Genomic DNA, 17,138 nt, shown 5'->3' with positions numbered 1-17,138 from the left:
GCTCCTTTACCCTCATCGTGGAGGCCTGGGACTGGGACAACGACACTACCCCGGATGGTGAGTAAGCCCCTGGCCGGGTGGGCTAGGGAGGACCGCTGTCTGGAGGCTGGCCCCCTGGGCCACAGAGATGCGTGTGGCCAGGCTCCTGGTCCTCTGCCTGCTGGGAACAAATCCTTCCTCTATCCCAAGGATCTTGTGTGCAGTTTCCCTTATTACCCTGGCTGCCAGGAGGCTCTGCCATGTTTGTGACTTAGAGGCTGTGTGTGCACTGCCCTCCTGCCCAGTCCTGGCTTCGTCTATGTTGTTCTCCTGTCGGGAATGTTCTTTCAGGGCCCACGTCAATGACATAGTGGAGTGGGGCACCATTGAGTGGCTGTCTCTGGCTCTGTGGACCCTGCTCTGCCTGTCTGGTCTGTCCTGGAACATGGGTTCTGGGGTCCCTCTTCCCCAGGCTCACCTGCTAGCTGGCCGGCCTGTGAATAGGGGCCTGCAGGGCCCTGCAGCAGGAAGGCGAAGAGGATTTTCCATGGATGAAAGAGGAAGAACTTACAGGCAGAGGGAGCAGTTTGTGCAAAGGCCCTGGGGCAGGAGCAAGCTTGGTGTGTTTGAGGAGCAGCTCATGGGGGGAGTGATGTGGTCAGTGAGGCTGGGGTCAGATTGTGGAGGCTTTGTGGGCCACTGTGGGGACACTGGCTTTTTCCTGGAGGTGATTTCTCAGGCTGCCATGTGGAGGGTAGACTGTAGGGCTGGGATGGAGACCAGTGAGGAGACTGCTGTGTGAATCCAGGGGACAGCGGGGTGACACGGATGAGGGAACCTGAGGGGATGAGAGGGGCCCTGGCTGCTCTCCAAGGTGGAGGCTCGGGATTGGCTGAAGGGTAGACATGCGAGAGAGCCCATGGGTGGAGGGGCTGTTATGGGGTGGGGATGACAGTGGTGGAGCCAGTGGGGGGCGGGAGCGCAGTTTAGATGTGCTGTATCTGAGGTGCTTGTTAGGCATCCAAGGCTGTGTGGCATGGGAGGGCGGGGCCAAGTCAGGCTGAGCTCTGGGTCCTGCTGGTGTCAGTGCTGGGGAGGCGTGGAGGAGCCAGGCTGGGGGCAGCGGCTGGTGGGAGCCCGGGTGGCTTGGGACAGGGGTGTTCCTGGGAAAAGGGGGCAACGGGACGGGTAAGCCAAGGCCTGAGCAAGGCCATCAGAGACCTTAGCAAAGAAGGGCCAGGGGTGCAAGGCCCTGCTGGAGTGGGCCAGTGGAGGGGACCTGTCTCCCCAGGCCTTTGCTTAGCGCAGCAGGAGAAGAGGGTCTGGAGGATTTGTTAGCCTTTTATTGTGGAAAATTCTGCACAGGTACTAAAGTTTAGGGAATGGTGTCAAGGCCCGTTGTCTCCAGCTCAGGGAAACCCTCTGCCCCTCCACCGCCCACACCTTGTTTTAAAGTGAGGCCCAGCCTCTGGGTCATTGAATGCACGCGTGTCTTGGGGTGTGAAAGGAACTTGCTCTAGGATGGGGCAGTAGTGGTGTGTTTGGTGCTTCTGGGAGCAAGTCACGATGTAGGAGAGAGAGAGTGGAGGCTGGCTGAGTGACATCCCCATTTAGGTGAGGGCCGGACACGATGTCCAGTGGGGCAGGGCTCTGCCATGGAAGGGCAGTGGGTGGGCATGCGGAGCTCACGCCCTGCAGCCTCTGTGCCTTCTTTGCAGAGCTGTGGTTTCAGCAGCCAGCTGGGCCCCTCCCTCACCCCCTCTGCTTTTGGGGTGGGCAAGGGGCTGGCTCTTTGTGGCAGCCTGGCCAGTGTCCCTACTGTCCCCAGCTCTTCTGCCCACTGTCCCCCTGCCGGGCTGGGTTGGTTTCTCTGGCCTGTGCCGCACTCCCAGGGGGCTGGTGGCCGGGCTGACTCCACTGCCTCCCCAAGAGGAGCTGCTGATCGAGCGGGTGTCACATGCTGGCATGATCAACCCCGAGGACCGCTGGAAGAGCCTGCACTTCAGTGGCCACGTGGCGCACCTGGAGCTGCAGATCCGCGTGCGCTGTGACGAGAACTACTACAGTGCCACCTGCAACAAATTCTGCCGGCCCCGCAATGACTTCTTCGGCCACTACACCTGCGACCAATACGGCAACAAGGCCTGCATGGACGGCTGGATGGGCAAGGAGTGCAAAGAAGGTGGGGGCCGCGGGGCAGGGCTGTGAGGCAGGGCCTCGGGCCAGGGTGGCCTGGGCTGGCTGCAGCTCTCCTTCCTGCCGTTTGCAGCCGTGTGTAAACAAGGATGTAATTTGCTCCATGGGGGATGTGCCGTGCCTGGGGAGTGCAGGTGAGTACCGGGCGCCCGCCCCTTCTTAGCCCTCGCGCCCGACGCTGCAGACAGCTGCCGGCATAGGCCGCTCGGTGGCAGAAGCTGGCTGAGCACCTCCTGCAGCCAGGCACAGTGCCCGAGGCCAGGCGCACACTGGGAGGCGGGCCCTGCGCTTGGGAGGCTTAGTCAGTGTGGAGCAGGCATAGGTCCTGAGTGGGGGTGTCCCGTGGCGGTAGCCCCATGAGGACAGTGAGAAGTGACTGAGAGGGTGACTGGATGGGCACACTGCCAAGTGGCAGAGGCCTACAGCCGACAGCCACCCAAGGACAGGTCATTGGCAGAGGAGGAGCACATGCAGGGGACACCCTGGCACTCACTGCCCATGGGGGGATAGTGACGGCCAGTGAGCAAGCCTGGCAGAGCAGACGGGTTGGGGAGACGAGGCCTGTGGGACCCTGGGAGGGTGGAACTGGATGGTTTGGAGCTGGGCAGAGTGTGGTGGGAGAAGCTCGGCAGCTGCTGTGTGGGGAGGATCTGGGGTGGTGGCTGCTGCTGGGGTGTGGGGGGTAGAGGCAGGGTAGCGGGGAGTGGGGCGATGATCCAGCGGGAGTGGAGGGGGGTGTGTCCTGCAGACAGGCTAGGGTGGAGCCCAGGGATCTGTGAAAGTGTTTGGTATAGGGGTGAGAGGAAGAGTGTGGGGTCAGGAGGGCCCCCAATCCTCTAGCGTGAGCTCCTGAGCAGTGAGGCCGCTGGGATGGAGGGCATGGCTGCGGGAGGAGCAGGCAGGGGTGGAAGAAAGTGGACGAGTTGGAGGGTAATGCCTGCCCTGCCCCTAGAGGCACTGAGAAAGCAGAAGGAGGGGGTTATGGGAAATGCCTGGCCTGAGACACGCAGGGGCATCTGTGGCATATGGGTCTGTTAAAGCCCAGGGGCTGGAGGAAGATGGAGAGGAGAGGCCAAGCAGTCCTGGCCTCCAGTAGGTAAAGGTGCACAGAGGCCACCAGGCTGGCAGAGGCCTCCACGAGGGGGTGTTGGGGGTCCCGCAGCTGAGTGCACACAGCCGAGGCCACTGGAGCTTGACCATGACGTTGAGGGGATGGTGGGGATTAGGCCAGATTGGGGTGGGGTCAGGAGGGATGGGTGGGCAGCTTTGCCATATGGTGGGCAGAGAAGGGGGCAGCTAGAGGGGCAGGGACTGAGGACTTGGAGTGGGCGAGGGGCTTCGAGCTGGGTAGTCATAGAGTGTGTAAGCAGGGGTGGGCGCCGTGGGAAGCATGGAGGAGGCCCTGGGAGAAGGAGGTTGGGAAGTGGTGGGAACTCTCAGTGGCGAGCCCTTGGGAAGGGTGTCAGGCTGGTGGGGGTGCAAGCCAGTGGGGGCATGTGAAGCCCCTCCACGCCAGTCTCCGATCTCCTTCCGTATGTGTTTTTCAGGCAAGGACACTGAGGCATGATAAAGTTGAGTAACTTCCACAAGGTCACACAGCATGGAGTCTTGGGGTGGAGGGGCAGGGTTTGGGACCCGGCTAGCATGGGAGCCAGGGTGCGGATGGGGTGTGGGGCATGATCCTTCGTCTGGCACTGTGGTTGCATCGATCCAGGAGGTGGTGTGAGGAGCAGCCCTGGCCAGTCCCAGGGCAAGCAGGCAGGGCAGGGCAGGGACCTGGGGGCTCACCTGCCAGGTCGCTTGCACACGCTGGGATCTCAGACAAGTCGAGCGAGTCTCCAGGCAGTGCGGGGAGCGTGGCGGGGGTGTTGCAGGTGGCGTCTTGCAAGGGGCACCCCCAGGAACTATAGCCTGGGTGGGTGTGGGACACGGAAGGGCCTTGATCCTTCAGAGCTGGTGCTCTGCCCAGGGCATGGCCTCTCCAGCAGCCCTGCCCTTTGACCTGTGTGAGGGGTGTGAGAGTGGGGATTCTGGGCAGACACCGGTCCACGGAGAGAGCTCAGGGTCCGGGTCTCAGCCTGCACTTCCTCTGGCCCTGTGTGTAGTGCACAACCTTGACAGCTGTACCAGTAGCCCTGTGACTAGTGGCTGGGCAACCTGAATGTCCCCACTGAGGCTAGAGAAAGGTGGAAGAGAAGTCGCCCCCCCAGCCCTACCCCCACTGGTGGGGGTAGTGTGGGAAGATGAGGGGCAGTAATCCCGGGATGGAGGCCTGATGGGGTGGTAGGTGAGCCCCACCCACCCCTTCCCTGGCGCTGTGGGCGAGGCCCAGCTCAGGGCTCAGGTTTCAGTGCAGCTCAGGGCTCAGGTTTCAGTCAGGACCCCCCCACTCCGGATGCTGCGGAGATGGCCGTGTCTTCCTGCTGCCGCCTCTCCAGGCCCCAGAGCTGCTGGCTGGAGAAGCCAGAGAGGTGGGGGCCTGGCGTGGGCTGCCCCACCCAGGGCCAAGATCACGCCCTTGGGATCCCAGCCTGGCTGTGGCGTTCCCTGGCGAGTGACCCAAGGCACGTCAGAGCCCTGCCCTGAGCCTTGGTCTCCCCATGTCACCTGGGGGAAGGATTCCAGGTGGGGATGTGAGGCCCATGATTGTGCACCTGCCGGGCACATACTGGGCTGGATACGGAACTGCCTTCTCCCCGGCCTCAGTTTCCCTGTTATCATGACTGGGTGAGCTGGGCCAGTATCCCTTTGGTCCCGGCTGCGTGGCTTGAGGGAGGCTCCGGAAGGGCCGTGGCTCTTTCCTTTTACAAAAATAAATTCATATGGCGGGTGCTGGCGTGGAAGTGACGTGGCCTGCACGTCGTTCCCATCCTGCAGGACCTGAGAGTTGTAGGAAGGGGGCCCCCGGGAGTCCCATCCAGGGCCTGGAGGGCAGCCCACTGGGCCTGGGGTGTCCACCAAGCACACCAGGCTCTCCCCCCGACAGAATTGTGCCTGAAGTAGGCCAAGCTCTGCCCCCGCCACCTGCCCACTTCCTGAAGGACTCCCCAGAGGAGATGCTGGCGACCGTGGGGGACAGAGCTAACCCTTCGGGTCATGGCCTCGGAGACAAGAGGCCTCTTGAGGTCATTTTCCAGGGTGCGGCTAGAGTTCCTCCCAGGTCAGGAACTGTCCTGAGTCTGGCCTCGAGCAGGGCTGGCCCAGGGCAGCCGGTGGGCCTCTGTGTCCCCATCTGTGGGTGGGCACTTGTGGGGCTTTGCTGGCAGAGAGGAGTTATTGCCCTTGAGTTGCAGGTGAGGTCATCCGCAGTGCCCAAGGTCACGTGGCTGGGGCGGGACCCAGAACCCTCTCCTGTTGTCCCACTGGCCTACCCAGGCCCTCGTGCTGCCCAGCCCTGGCAGCACCTGGCCAGTCTGGGCCGGCACTCTCTTCCCTGGGGTCCCGGCAGGGCCTTCCTTTCCTGGCGCCTGCTCTCGGGGCCCAGCTCAGGGGTGAGTCCCAAAATAGCTCAGAGAGGAGTGACGGGACAGCTGGGGCCACCCGTCCCCAGCCAGTGGCTGGGAGTGCCCATGACAGTGGGGCTGGCCGGCGGGGCTTCCACCACTGCCTGGATCAGGGCCACTGCAGTTCAAAGGCCTGAGGCCGCCGGCCCTGGGGGTGGCCCACGTGACTCACTTGCCTCCCCAGCCACCATCTCAGCTGCCACAGCTCACTGGGCTCCATGTCCCTTGGCCTTCCAGGTGCAGCTATGGCTGGCAGGGGAGGTTCTGTGACGAGTGTGTCCCTTACCCTGGCTGTGTGCACGGCAGCTGTGTGGAGCCCTGGCAGTGCAACTGCGAGACCAACTGGGGTGGCCTGCTCTGTGACAAAGGTACCCGTGGGCAGCGGGGCGGAGGCCGGGTCTACAGCTCAGCCACTGAAGGGCGGGTGGGGGGCAGGGGGTGGGGTCTGTCCCCTAAGCACCCTGCCTCTGCCCCCAGACCTGAACTACTGTGGCAGCCACCACCCCTGCACCAATGGGGGCACGTGCATCAACGCCGAGCCGGACCAGTACCACTGCGCCTGCCCGGAGGGCTACTCGGGCAAGAACTGTGAGCGAGGTATGTTGGGGGCCTGTCACTGTGTTCTGGCAAGGCATGGCAGCATGGCACTGGCTCCCTGGGGAGCCTGGTCAGGCCCCATCTCTCTGGCCTCCTTGTGCAGTGGGAACTCCCACTCCTGGTCTTAGGCCTTGTAGGCTTGGGGAGGAGCACTTGTGGGAAGGGGGCACCTGGCTGCCATACCCGCCCACCCCCGACTGTTTCTGCAGCTGAGCATGCCTGTGCCTCCAACCCGTGTGCCAATGGGGGCTCCTGCCACGAGGTACCATCTGGCTTTGAGTGTCACTGCCCATCGGGCTGGAGTGGGCCCACCTGTGCACTTGGTGAGTGCCATGCATGTGTTTAGGGGGCTCCAGGCATCTGAAGGGGTTTGGGAGCTGGGGCAACATATTGGGGATACAGGTGGAGTGGTTGAGTCCACATATGTGGCCATAGACATTGAGGCCAGGGGACAAGTGGCTGGAAGACCCAGGTATGCAGTCCCACCTCCCCAAGTGGGACCTTGCCTCCCCACACAGACAATAGTCCCACGCCTCTTACTCCGTCCTCCGCAGACATTGACGAGTGTGCCTCGAACCCATGTGCTGCAGGCGGCACCTGTGTGGACCAGGTGGATGGCTTCGAGTGCATCTGCCCTGAGCAATGGGTGGGGGCCACCTGCCAGCTGGGTAAGGGCTCCACCAGCACCTGTGTGCATGGACTATGTGCTGTGCATGTGGCGGCTGCTGGTGCTGCTGGAACTGTGGGCGCCTGGCACAGGGTGCAGTGGGCAGGTGGGGCCCGAGCCCCACAGCTCCCCTTGTCTCGTTCACAGACGCCAATGAGTGTGACGGGAAGCCATGCCTTAATGCTTTTTCTTGCAAAAACCTGATTGGCGGCTATTACTGTGATTGCATCCCGGGCTGGAAGGGCATCAACTGCCACATCAGTCAGTACGGGTGGGTGGGCACAGGAGGGCAGGGCTGGGTGAGCTCAGAGGGCCCCTGCTCTGACCCCGCTCCTCTGCCCTCAGACATCAATGACTGTCGTGGGCAGTGTCAGCACGGGGGCACCTGCAAGGTAAGGTGGAGCCGGCCACCCTGCCTCCGTGTGGGCCATGGGGCTGGAGGGGCCTGCTGGGGGTGGCTGGCGAGGCTCACCCTGCCCGACCCTGCCCCACCCCAGGATCTAGTGAACGGGTACCAGTGTGTGTGCCCGCGGGGCTTCGGAGGCCGGCACTGCGAGTTGGAGCGGGACGAGTGTGCCAGCCGCCCCTGCCGTGGTGGCGGTCGTTGTGAGGACCTGGTCGACGGCTTCCGCTGCCACTGCCCCAAGGGCCTCTCCGGGCTGCTCTGCGAGGTGAGGCTTGTGGGCTTGGCTGCCTGCTCTACCCGCTGCTCTGGGGGCTGCACGGAGCAGGCCATCATCCCTGGACATGGCCAGGCCTGAGTGACCAGGAAGGCTGTGGTGGGGGTTGTCCCCACAGCATCCCTATGCTGTTCTGGACCTAGTGAGACCCAGGCCCCAGAGTCCTGGGTGTGGGGCTGGGGGTTCACAGGGTCACTGAGCTCAGGCTCCTCTGGTCCGTTTGTCACGATGAGCCCCTGCCTGTGGGGTAGGCCAGGAACCCTGCAGGTTGCTGGCTGCACAGATGCCCCATCTGTCCATTCCCTTGGGGACTGGAGGGCAAAGGGCTTTGATGGGGCAGAGAGCATGGGTGGGGCAGATATCTGATGGGCTGAGGGCATCCACCTGTCGTGGGAGGGTCCTAGGAAGGAGTGGGTGTCATTCCCTGTGGCTGAGGCCACACTTCCCTCCGACCCCATCTGATGGTGCCTGGCCTGCCCTCTCCTGACCCTGCCTCCACTGAACCTGCCTCCCTCCGTCCCCACCTCCCTCTGTCCCACCTCCCTCTGAGCCCGGCCTTTGTACAAAGGGTGGGCCTCCTGCCCAGTGGGCTTCTTGGGGCCCATGGCAGGAGTCTGGCCCCAGGTCCAGGGACCATGGTGTGGTGGCTGGCTGTGGGAGGGACTCACAGTCTTGGCTCTGAGGGCGGCCTGGCAGTGTGGGGGCTCAGGAGCTGGCCTTCCTGCCAGCAGGAGGGGCCAAGGCCGGATGCTGCCTGCGGGAGGCAGAGGAAACTCGGCTGCTGTGGAGGCGGGGCAGCGGGAGGGGGCCTGGTGGCCCACAGGTGTTTCCGCCCAGCTGACGAGGCCGGGTGGGTCTCGGGTAGGTGGGGTCATCAAGCTCCAGCTGGCACTGCGCGGCCCACGGCTGAGGGCCTGGGTGCCCAGGCTGCATAGGGCCCAGCCTCGGGCATTCCCAGGGATCTGCCGACGTGTGTCCCCAGTCTGGGCCTGGCTTCTCATGGATGTTGCCCCCTGCCCTGCAGGTGGATGTGGACTTCTGCGAGCCAAATCCCTGCCAGAATGGTGCTCGCTGCTACAACCTGGAGGGTGACTATTACTGCGCCTGCCCTGATGACTTTGGTGGCAAGAACTGCTCTGTGCCCCGGGAGCCGTGCCCTGGCGGCACCTGCAGAGGTGTGGTGTTCGGCAGGTGGGTGGGAGCCAGGGGGCCTGGGTGAGGGCAGTCCTGACCCCCATCCGCCCATCTGTCACAGTGATCGATGGCTGTGGGTTGGAGGCAGGGCCCAGGGTGCCCGGCGCGATGCCTTTCGGTGTGTGTGGCCCCCATGGGCACTGTGTCAGCCAGCCTGGGGGCAACTTCTCCTGTGTCTGTGACAGCGGATTCACTGGCACCTACTGCCATGAGAGTGAGTGGCTGTGGACCGTGGGCCGGGCCGGGGGCTGGGCTGGCATTGGGGATCCCAGCTCACCTGCCTTCCTCCCCACAGACATCGACGACTGCCTGGGCCAGCCCTGCCGCAATGGGGGCACGTGCATCGACGGGGTAGACGCCTTCCGCTGCTTCTGCCCCAGCGGCTGGGAGGGCGAGCTCTGCGACACCAGTGAGTGGGCAGGCGCCTGCCGCCCCCGTGTGCCCCTGACCCCTCTGAGGTGGGTCACTGGCTCCGCCCGGCAGGCCCAGAAACGTTTGGCCGGATCGTGCTGCCACCGCAGACCTGTGCTTGGGGCCTGGCTCCCTCTGCCCCCCTCTGTCTCCCCCTGGCCCAGCTCCCATGCGTTCTCTCCCAGAAAGCCCTCCCTGAGCGCCGGTGACCCCCCCGCTGACCGGCGTCCTCACCCCCAGATCCCAACGACTGCCTTCCCGATCCCTGCCACAGCCGCGGCCGCTGCTACGACCTGGTCAATGACTTCTACTGTGCATGCGATGATGGCTGGAAGGGCAAGACCTGCCACTCGCGTGAGTGCCCACAGGCCCCGGCCACGGGGGCTGCCCCTGCCCCACCCGCCCCCACCCCTGCACCTGCCCTGACCCCTGACCCCTGCCTCTGCCGGTCTGGGGCCTACCTGCTGAGCAGCCTGTGTGCCTGCAGGTGAGTTCCAGTGTGATGCCTACACCTGCAGCAATGGTGGCACGTGCTATGACAGCGGGGACACCTTCCGCTGTGCTTGCCCCCCAGGCTGGAAGGGCAGCACCTGCACCATCGGTGAGGAGCCCCAGTGCCCCTGCTCCCCCAGGATGGCCCCGCCCCAGCAGCTGCTCCCTTGGGCATGCTGGGCCGAGGAGTCTTTTTCAGAGGGTCACGCCGGGCCCCTGCTCTGGGGTCTGTCTGCTCTGTGTGGGTTGGGGGTGTGGCGTGGAGAGCCCTGGGCCTGCCCAGGGCCAGATAAGGAGCCGCCCTTCCTCCTCTCCTCCTCGCAGCCAAGAACAGCAGCTGCCTGCCCAACCCCTGCATGAACGGGGGAACCTGCGTGGGCAGCGGAGACTCCTTTTCCTGCATCTGCCGGGATGGCTGGGAGGGCCGCACCTGCACGCACAGTGAGCTGGGGAGGGCTCGGCCGGGGGGTGGTGGTTGTAGGATGGGGTGGCAATTGGGTGGTGGGAGGCCTGGGGGGTGGGCCCACTTCTCTCCACCTGGCCTACAACCCCAGCCCCAACTCTGCCCCAGGGACCTGCTCCTTCCATCCGAGTCCGTGTGAATCCCCCAAGACCTGCCTCTGCTTCCTGCAGGGCTGTGCCCTTCCCCCGTCTCCACTGAACTACTGCCAACCACCGCCATGCAGCCAGGCCCCTGCTGAGATGCGGTCCCCACCCCCATATCCTCTAGGGTCCACGCCCTCCTCAGGGACCCTGCCCAGTCTCCCCAAATCCTGACCCTCCCCATCCCCATCGCCTGGTCGTGCCAGGCTGGTGTGGACAGCGCAGTGTCTGCCTGTCCCCCAAGTCTGGGGCATGCAGGCCTGGTGCGGAGGGTGCCGGGCAGGTGGATGCTGTGCTGACCTCTCTCCTCTCTCAAATCCAGACACCAATGACTGCAACCCTCTGCCTTGGTGAGTGGCAGTCCTGAGGCTGGCGGTGGGTAGGGCTGGGCCTGCTGGGTGGTGTGGGGGGTAGGGGGGGAGCGGCGGTCTGCCTGATGTCCACCCTCTCCCCTGCAGCTACAATGGTGGCATCTGCGTTGATGGTGTCAACTGGTTCCGCTGTGAGTGTGCGCCTGGCTTCGCAGGTCCTGACTGCCGCATCAGTGAGTGGCCTGGGATGGCTGGGGGGACTGGTGGGGGACGGTGGGCCGCAGCCCTGGGAGCCCCTCCAGCCCAGCCCAGGTGTCAGGAGTTGGGGGACATTAATGTTCACAACCCCTGAAGGACAGTGTGGCCACAGCCACTTTCTGCCTCTCTTGATCCTCAGTTTCCCCACATGTCTGTGCCCTGCCAGGTTCCTGGGGAGTACCCTGCCAAGTGATGAAGTGGGGGTCCTGCTCTGGGGGTCCAGCCTGGAGCCATGGGAGAGAGGAGGATGGGGGCCATCGGGGCCGGAATGTGCAGCCTGACCTGGGCTCTTCTGTGGCCGCAGGGCTGTTGTCCACGGTGTTGGCCTGGACCGCCCATTCAGCCAGCAGCACAAGCTCCCTGTGGCTCACCCTGACCCCATCAGCTGGGGGCTGCCCGTGAAGGGATAGACCCCAGGGGCCCCTGCCCATCCGTGTTGCATAGGCAGATAGGTGTGTGACTAGGAAGTCTTGGGCTGGGTGACAGTGACAGGTCGTGCCCCATGCCACGCCCTGGGGCCTGTGTGGGGGTGTGGCCTGCTCCCCACTGCTGAGCCCTGGCCACTTTCCCTGCAGACATTGATGAGTGCCAGTCCTCGCCCTGCGCCTACGGGTCCACGTGTGTGGACGAGATCAATGGATATCGCTGTATCTGCCCACCAGGCCGAGCCGGCCCACGGTGCCAGGAAGGTAGGCAGGGCAGGACCGCACCGGGTGGTGGCTGTGCTGGGTGGGGCCCAAGGTGACCTGGCCTCCGGGGCTTGGCCTCCCGTTGCTGAGCCTTGGTCTCCTTCTCCCTGCAGTGATCGGGTTCGGGAGGTCCTGCTGGTCCCAGGGCACACCGTTCCCACACGGGAGCTCCTGGGTGGAAGATTGCAACAGCTGCCACTGCCTGGATGGCCGCCGGGACTGCAGCAAGGTGCGCGACCCCACCCGGCAGCCTCCCTGTCCTGCTCTGCCCTGTGCGGCCAAGTCTGAGGTCATGCTGAGCCTGAGTCCTGACCCTCAGTCTGTGAGATCCAGAAGCTGGTGCTGAGGTGGGGTGGGCCAGGAGCCATGTCTGCCTACCTCTGCGGGACATTCTGGGAGGAGGCGACAAATGTGAGGGGCTTTGGGCACAACAGGCCCCCCCCCATTTGTTGTACACTTGGGGAAAGTGAGGTCCAGCAGGGTCCTGCCTATCTCCTCCTGCTCTGGTGGAGAGTCTTGTCTGGCGAGGAGCTCAGCCCACCCCTGGGAGCCCTGGGTGGCGGGGGACGGGGCAGGGCCCTGGGATGTGCTGACCCCAATGGCATGTCTGTGACTCCCCTGCGTGGTGCCTGCGCCTGTTTGTGGGTCCTGGTCCATGTGTGCCCATGTCTGCCTCCTGTGCGTATCTGCCCCAGGTGTGGTGCGGGCGGAAGCCATGTCTGCTGACTGGCCAGCCTGAGGCCCTGAGTGCCCAGTGCCCGCCGGGGCAACAGTGCCTGGAGAAGGCCCCCAGCCAGTGTCTGCAGCCACCCTGTGCAGCCTGGGGGGAGTGTGGTACCGAGGAGCCCGTGCCACCTGGCACCCCCTGCCTGCCACGCTCCAGCCACCTGGACAACAACTGCGCTCGCCTCACATTGCGCTTCAACCGTGACCAAGTGCCCCAGGTAAGGGGTCCTGGCCGCGCCCACGCATCTGCGGGGCCCAGATGCCGCCATCTGTTCCTGGAGGGGCCACTCTGGCTGTGGCTTGGCCCCGTGGGGTTGATGAGAGGGAGTGTTGAGCCTGGTAGCGCAGGCGAGGCTGGGGTGCCCAGTTGTGCAGCCATCCCGGGGGCATGGACTGAAGGTGGCTGCGGGCTGCCCGCTCTGGGTCTGGGCCTGCAGCTCTGTGTGCAGTTTTGTTCTGGCCGAGGTTCCATTCGTATCATCTGGGCACTTAGAACTGACATGCCCCTGACCCCTAGGAGCAAGGAGGCTCGGACTTAGGCAAGGGCTGCCCTGTCCTCCCTCCGGCCTGCAGGTGAAGCTGCTTCACCATGAGGATGGGCGGGGTGGGGACTGGCACCTCCGTGCCCCACCCAGCCCTGACCCAACTCCCCAGTGGGCACCAGTGTCTCTGCTTTGTAACCCTCCGTGGGCTGAGGCGTGTCCTGCCACCTGCCCTCAGTGCTGGCTGAGGGGGCAGTGGCCCTCAGGCCCCACTCATATGCTCCCGTCTCTGCCCAGGGCACCACCGTGGACGCCATCTGCTCCGGGATCCGCTCCCTGCCGGCCACGAGGGCAGTGGCCCGGGACCGGCTGCTTGTGCTGCTCTGTGATCGGTCCTCCTCAGCGGCCAGTGCCGTGGAGGTGGCCATGGTGAGTGCCCGGCAGGGCGGGGTAGGGAGCCGCACCCTGGGGTAACCCCCCCAGGGTACCCTCCTGCACAGGCTCCCGGCAGTGCTGGGGGCAGAGGGCCCAGGTCAGGCTTGTGCCAGGTGTTCAGGGTGACCTGCCGACACAGGACTGTCTCCGTGGTGCAGCTGTGCAGGATAGGGCTGTGGGACCTCCCGTACCATGCTGGAGGCCCGTGGATCCAAGGCAGGCTTGAGGAGAGGAGGCGTCGGCCGGGCAAGGTTGGGAGGGTGTAGCAGTCGGAGCCAAGGCCGGGGGCTGGACACGCAGGTATCCACCCAGCAGGTGACTGCAGCTCAGCAGGGCCAGCCAAGAAGGCCAAGTCTACCACTGGCCAGCACTGAGGCCATCTCCGGGGACAGCAGGGAGGGCAGAGGTGGGACAGGGAGGTCCAGGGAGCAGCCTTATGGTCGTCGGCAACCTGTGGGGTCAGCATCTTGAGGGACAGGGAGCAGAAGTGTGAGGTGGGGCCACCAATCTTGTCTTCTGATGTGAGGGAAGGGTTCAGAGCAGGGCAGCAGATCCCAGGAGAAGGGGTGCACGGGAAGCTTGTCTGTGGGACAGGTGGTGGGCAGTGGCCCGCAAGGAGTGGAGGGAGGAAGGGGTTGGGTGGGGACACCGATGTCTGGGCAGAGCCCATGGGGACGAGGCAATGGGCAGCAGGTGACAGGTCAGGTTCCAGATGCAGCATGGGCAGTGACAGCTGGGACCCCTGGCTCAGCCGTGGTACAAGCCCCTTCCTGTGTCCGGTGTCTGAAGCATGAAGGTCAGGGCTCTGAGCGGGGTCCCTGGGGGTGTGGGAGACCCCCAGTGACAGCAGGAGTTGGGGTGTGGAGGCAGTAGTGGAGAGGGTGGGAGAGGGATGGGGGCCGTGGGTGGACAGCGATGGCATGTCATTGGAGGGTCCCTCGAGGGCAGGGGCAAGCAAGGGAGCTCTGACTATGTGCAGAGCAGCCATGTATCATGGCGGGAGGGGAGGCGGTGGCCGAGTGCAGGAGGGACAGTATTGGAGCCCCGAGGCCACCGGAGTGGGGTCAGGGTGGCACTGACATTTGGCAATGAAGGGGCAGTGGCGGGGACAGTGGGAAGAGGTGAGGAGCATGAAGGATAGGCTGTGTGGGGCGGGGGCTGGGGGATGACCAAGAAAGGACAGCCATCCCTGAGCAGGACTTGGGGGAGGGCAATGGAAAGGACAGGGCCAGGCCACACCCACCTCCCCTTGAACTGCTCGGTGGAGTGTCCCCACCACAGGACCCCATCCAACAAGCCTCCCGAGAAGCCCTCCCAAGGCCACGCTCCAGTGCAGCCCTGGCTGTGTGCCTGGGGGTCCAGGCCGTGGCCGCAGCCTGGGCGTGGGGGCGGGGCTGGGGCTGACTCCCAGGCTGCGGGCAGGGGCCCCTCAGGGCCAGTCCCTCAGCCAGTTTTCTGCCACAGTCCTTTAGCCCTGCACGGGACCTGCCTGACAGCAGCCTGATCCAGAGTGCGGCCCATGCCATCGTGGCTGCCATCACCCAGCGGGGCAACGGCTCACTGCTGCTGGCCGTCACTGAGGTCAAGGTGGAGACAGTCGTCGTGGGTGGCTCCTCCACAGGTGAGCGGGGAAAGCTTGGGGCTCCTTAGACACGCGGGGCTGGTGGGAGCCTGCTAGACAGACACGGCTCAGGGGTGCAGCCAGGCCAAGTGAGGGGACCCCGGCACCTGCTGCCCCCAGCCCCCATGAGCGCCCTGCCCAGCCCCTATCCTGGGACCCTCCCCAAGAGTCAGGAGCCAGAGGAGCCACCCTTGGCCTCCTGGCTGGCATGGGCCTCCTGGACTGGTGTGTGGCCGGCGCCCCGAGGCCCCCCGGTCTCCTGACGCCGCTTCCCGCCAGGCCTGCTGGTGCCCGTGCTGTGCGGCGCGTTCAGCGTGCTGTGGCTGGCGTGCGTGGCCGTGTGCGCCTGGTGGACCCGCAAGCGCAGGAAAGAGCGGGAGCGGAGCCGGCTGCCGCGGGACGAGAGCGCCAACAACCAGTGGGCGCCGCTCAACCCCATCCACAACCCCATCGAGCGGCCTGGCGGCCCGGGGGGTGGCGGGGGCCACAAGGACATGCTGTACCCGTGCAAGAACTTCACGCCACCGCCGCGCAGGGCGGACGAGGTGCTGCCCGGGCCGGCGGCTCCCATGGGCGCTGGGGAGCATGAGGACGACGAGGCGCTGGGCCGCGGGGAGGAGGACCCTCCGGAAGCTGAGAAGTTCCTCTCACACAAGGTCACCAAAGAGCCCTGCTGCTCGCCGGGGAGGCCAGCCCGCTGGGCCTCGGGCCCCAAAGTGGACAACCGCGCGGTCAGGAGCGTCAATGACGCACGCTTCGTGGGCAAGGACTAGGGCGGCCGCTGCCAGCTGGGACCCGGGACCCTCGCCCGCGCCGCGCCACCTGCGGGACCATGGGAGGCCGAGGCCGTGTGCATAGTTTCTTTATTTTGTGTAAAAAAACACCAAAACCAAAAAACAAATGTTTATTTTCTACGTTTCTTTAACCTTGTATAAATTATTCAGTGACTGTCGGGCGGGAAACAGTGGAGTATTCTCAGATAGTTGCTATTTTTGTAAAGTTTCGGTGCGTTGCACTCGCCGTGTGGCAGGAGAGAGCTAAGGGTGTCTGTGCGCTCACCGAATCGTGTAACGTTTGCTACCAGAGGTTGTGCACTGTTTACAGAATCTTCCTCTCTATTCCTCACTTGGGTTTCTCTGTGGCTCCAGGCCAAAGAGCCGGTGAGACCCATGGCTCTCAATGGGACCCATGGCTGTCAGTGGGACCTGTGGCCATCAGTGTGGCCTGTGGCTGTTGGTGGGACCTGTGGCTGTCAGTGCGGTCTGTGGCTGACGGGGTGGCCTGTGGCTGTTGGTGGGACCTGTGGTGGTTGGCATGACCCTGGTTATTGGTGTGGCCCTGGTCGCTGGCATGGCCCATGGCTACTAGTGGCATCTGCGATTGTCAGAGGCTAGAGGTCACAGGCATGGCCCGAGGCCGGCGCATGGGCGAGGGCCTGCCCCTCCAGCCTGCCGTCCTTCCCTGCTCAGAACACTCACTGCAGAGATCTCTCAACTGTGCTTTCAGAAGTGCCCTTCCCAACTGCTCTGTCCCCCTTCTGGGGCAGTGGCAGTATTGAAGCTTGTGACAAGTGCCTTCACACACTCTCCCCTCGCAGCTGTCAACGTTTGCTGTGGGCACTCGGTCACTGCCCACCTGCCGGCTCTGGCGTCCCCTCTCGTGAAAGTGCATTCTTGTAAATATGTACATATTAAATGAATCACTCTGTATATTTGATTTAATAACTTAAATGTTTTGGCTTCCCTGTTCTTGGGATGTTGTTCCTTATTTGGAGTCGGGGCAGGGGCGGGACTGTGCTAGCAGATAGAGATGCGGACGAGGGTGGGTGTGGGCTGGTGTCAGGCCGTGGGCCATGAGGAGTGACGTCCTGCTGACCCCAGGGCCTCCCAGGACCCCCGTGAGTGCATTGGTACCCTGTGGTGGTGGATGTGGGCCTGGTGGAAACCTTCCTGGAAATGGGGGTGAGGACAGTCTTGGTGCTTTGCATCTGACCCCTACTAAAACCAGCTTTTAAAAAAGCTTTATAAAATAGTTTTAAATCGCTTAGCAACGAACAGCTAGCAAGATTTGAAGGAGTTACCAGGTCACAGTTTGAAAGAATGAAAACAGAAGTAAGCAGCCTTTTGAAGTGGCTGATCGAGTCAACTGGAGCCTCGCCTGGTGGCCACAGGGCCACCCAACAGGACAGACACAGCACTGTCAGTGGATGAGCCGCTCACTCCCTGTGAGGGGGCAGGGGGTCGACTCAGCTGAGGAGCAGAGCCAGGAGCCAAATGTGTAAGAAAATGGAGAAA

At 64.0% G+C, this 17,138-nt stretch overlaps 1 protein-coding gene across 1 annotated transcript; it reads left to right on the top strand.

The window, feature by feature from the left end:
• Positions 1-15,716, top strand: JAG2 (jagged 2). The gene is made up of 24 exons (XM_008574270.1): positions 1-57; positions 1,910-2,161; positions 2,249-2,309; positions 5,916-6,046; positions 6,156-6,275; positions 6,485-6,598; positions 6,830-6,943; positions 7,090-7,203; positions 7,288-7,334; positions 7,440-7,613; positions 8,647-8,797; positions 8,878-9,030; positions 9,112-9,225; positions 9,468-9,581; positions 9,715-9,828; positions 10,044-10,160; positions 10,645-10,672; positions 10,781-10,866; positions 11,467-11,580; positions 11,694-11,809; positions 12,276-12,524; positions 13,086-13,217; positions 14,688-14,844; positions 15,124-15,716. Exons 2-24 carry the CDS (start codon positions 1,945-1,947, stop codon positions 15,615-15,617), a joined length of 3,231 nt encoding a protein of 1,076 aa, XP_008572492.1. The 5' UTR covers positions 1-57; positions 1,910-1,944; the 3' UTR covers positions 15,618-15,716.
• The last annotated feature ends 1,422 nt before the right edge of the window (positions 15,717-17,138 follow it).

This window comes from Galeopterus variegatus, unplaced genomic scaffold, assembly GCF_000696425.1.
Source record: "Galeopterus variegatus unplaced genomic scaffold, G_variegatus-3.0.2 Scaffold1026, whole genome shotgun sequence".
Lineage (NCBI taxonomy): Eukaryota > Metazoa > Chordata > Mammalia > Dermoptera > Cynocephalidae > Galeopterus > Galeopterus variegatus.
The sequence above is the reverse complement of the archived record's forward strand: the minus strand, read 5'-3'. Positions and strand labels throughout refer to the sequence as shown.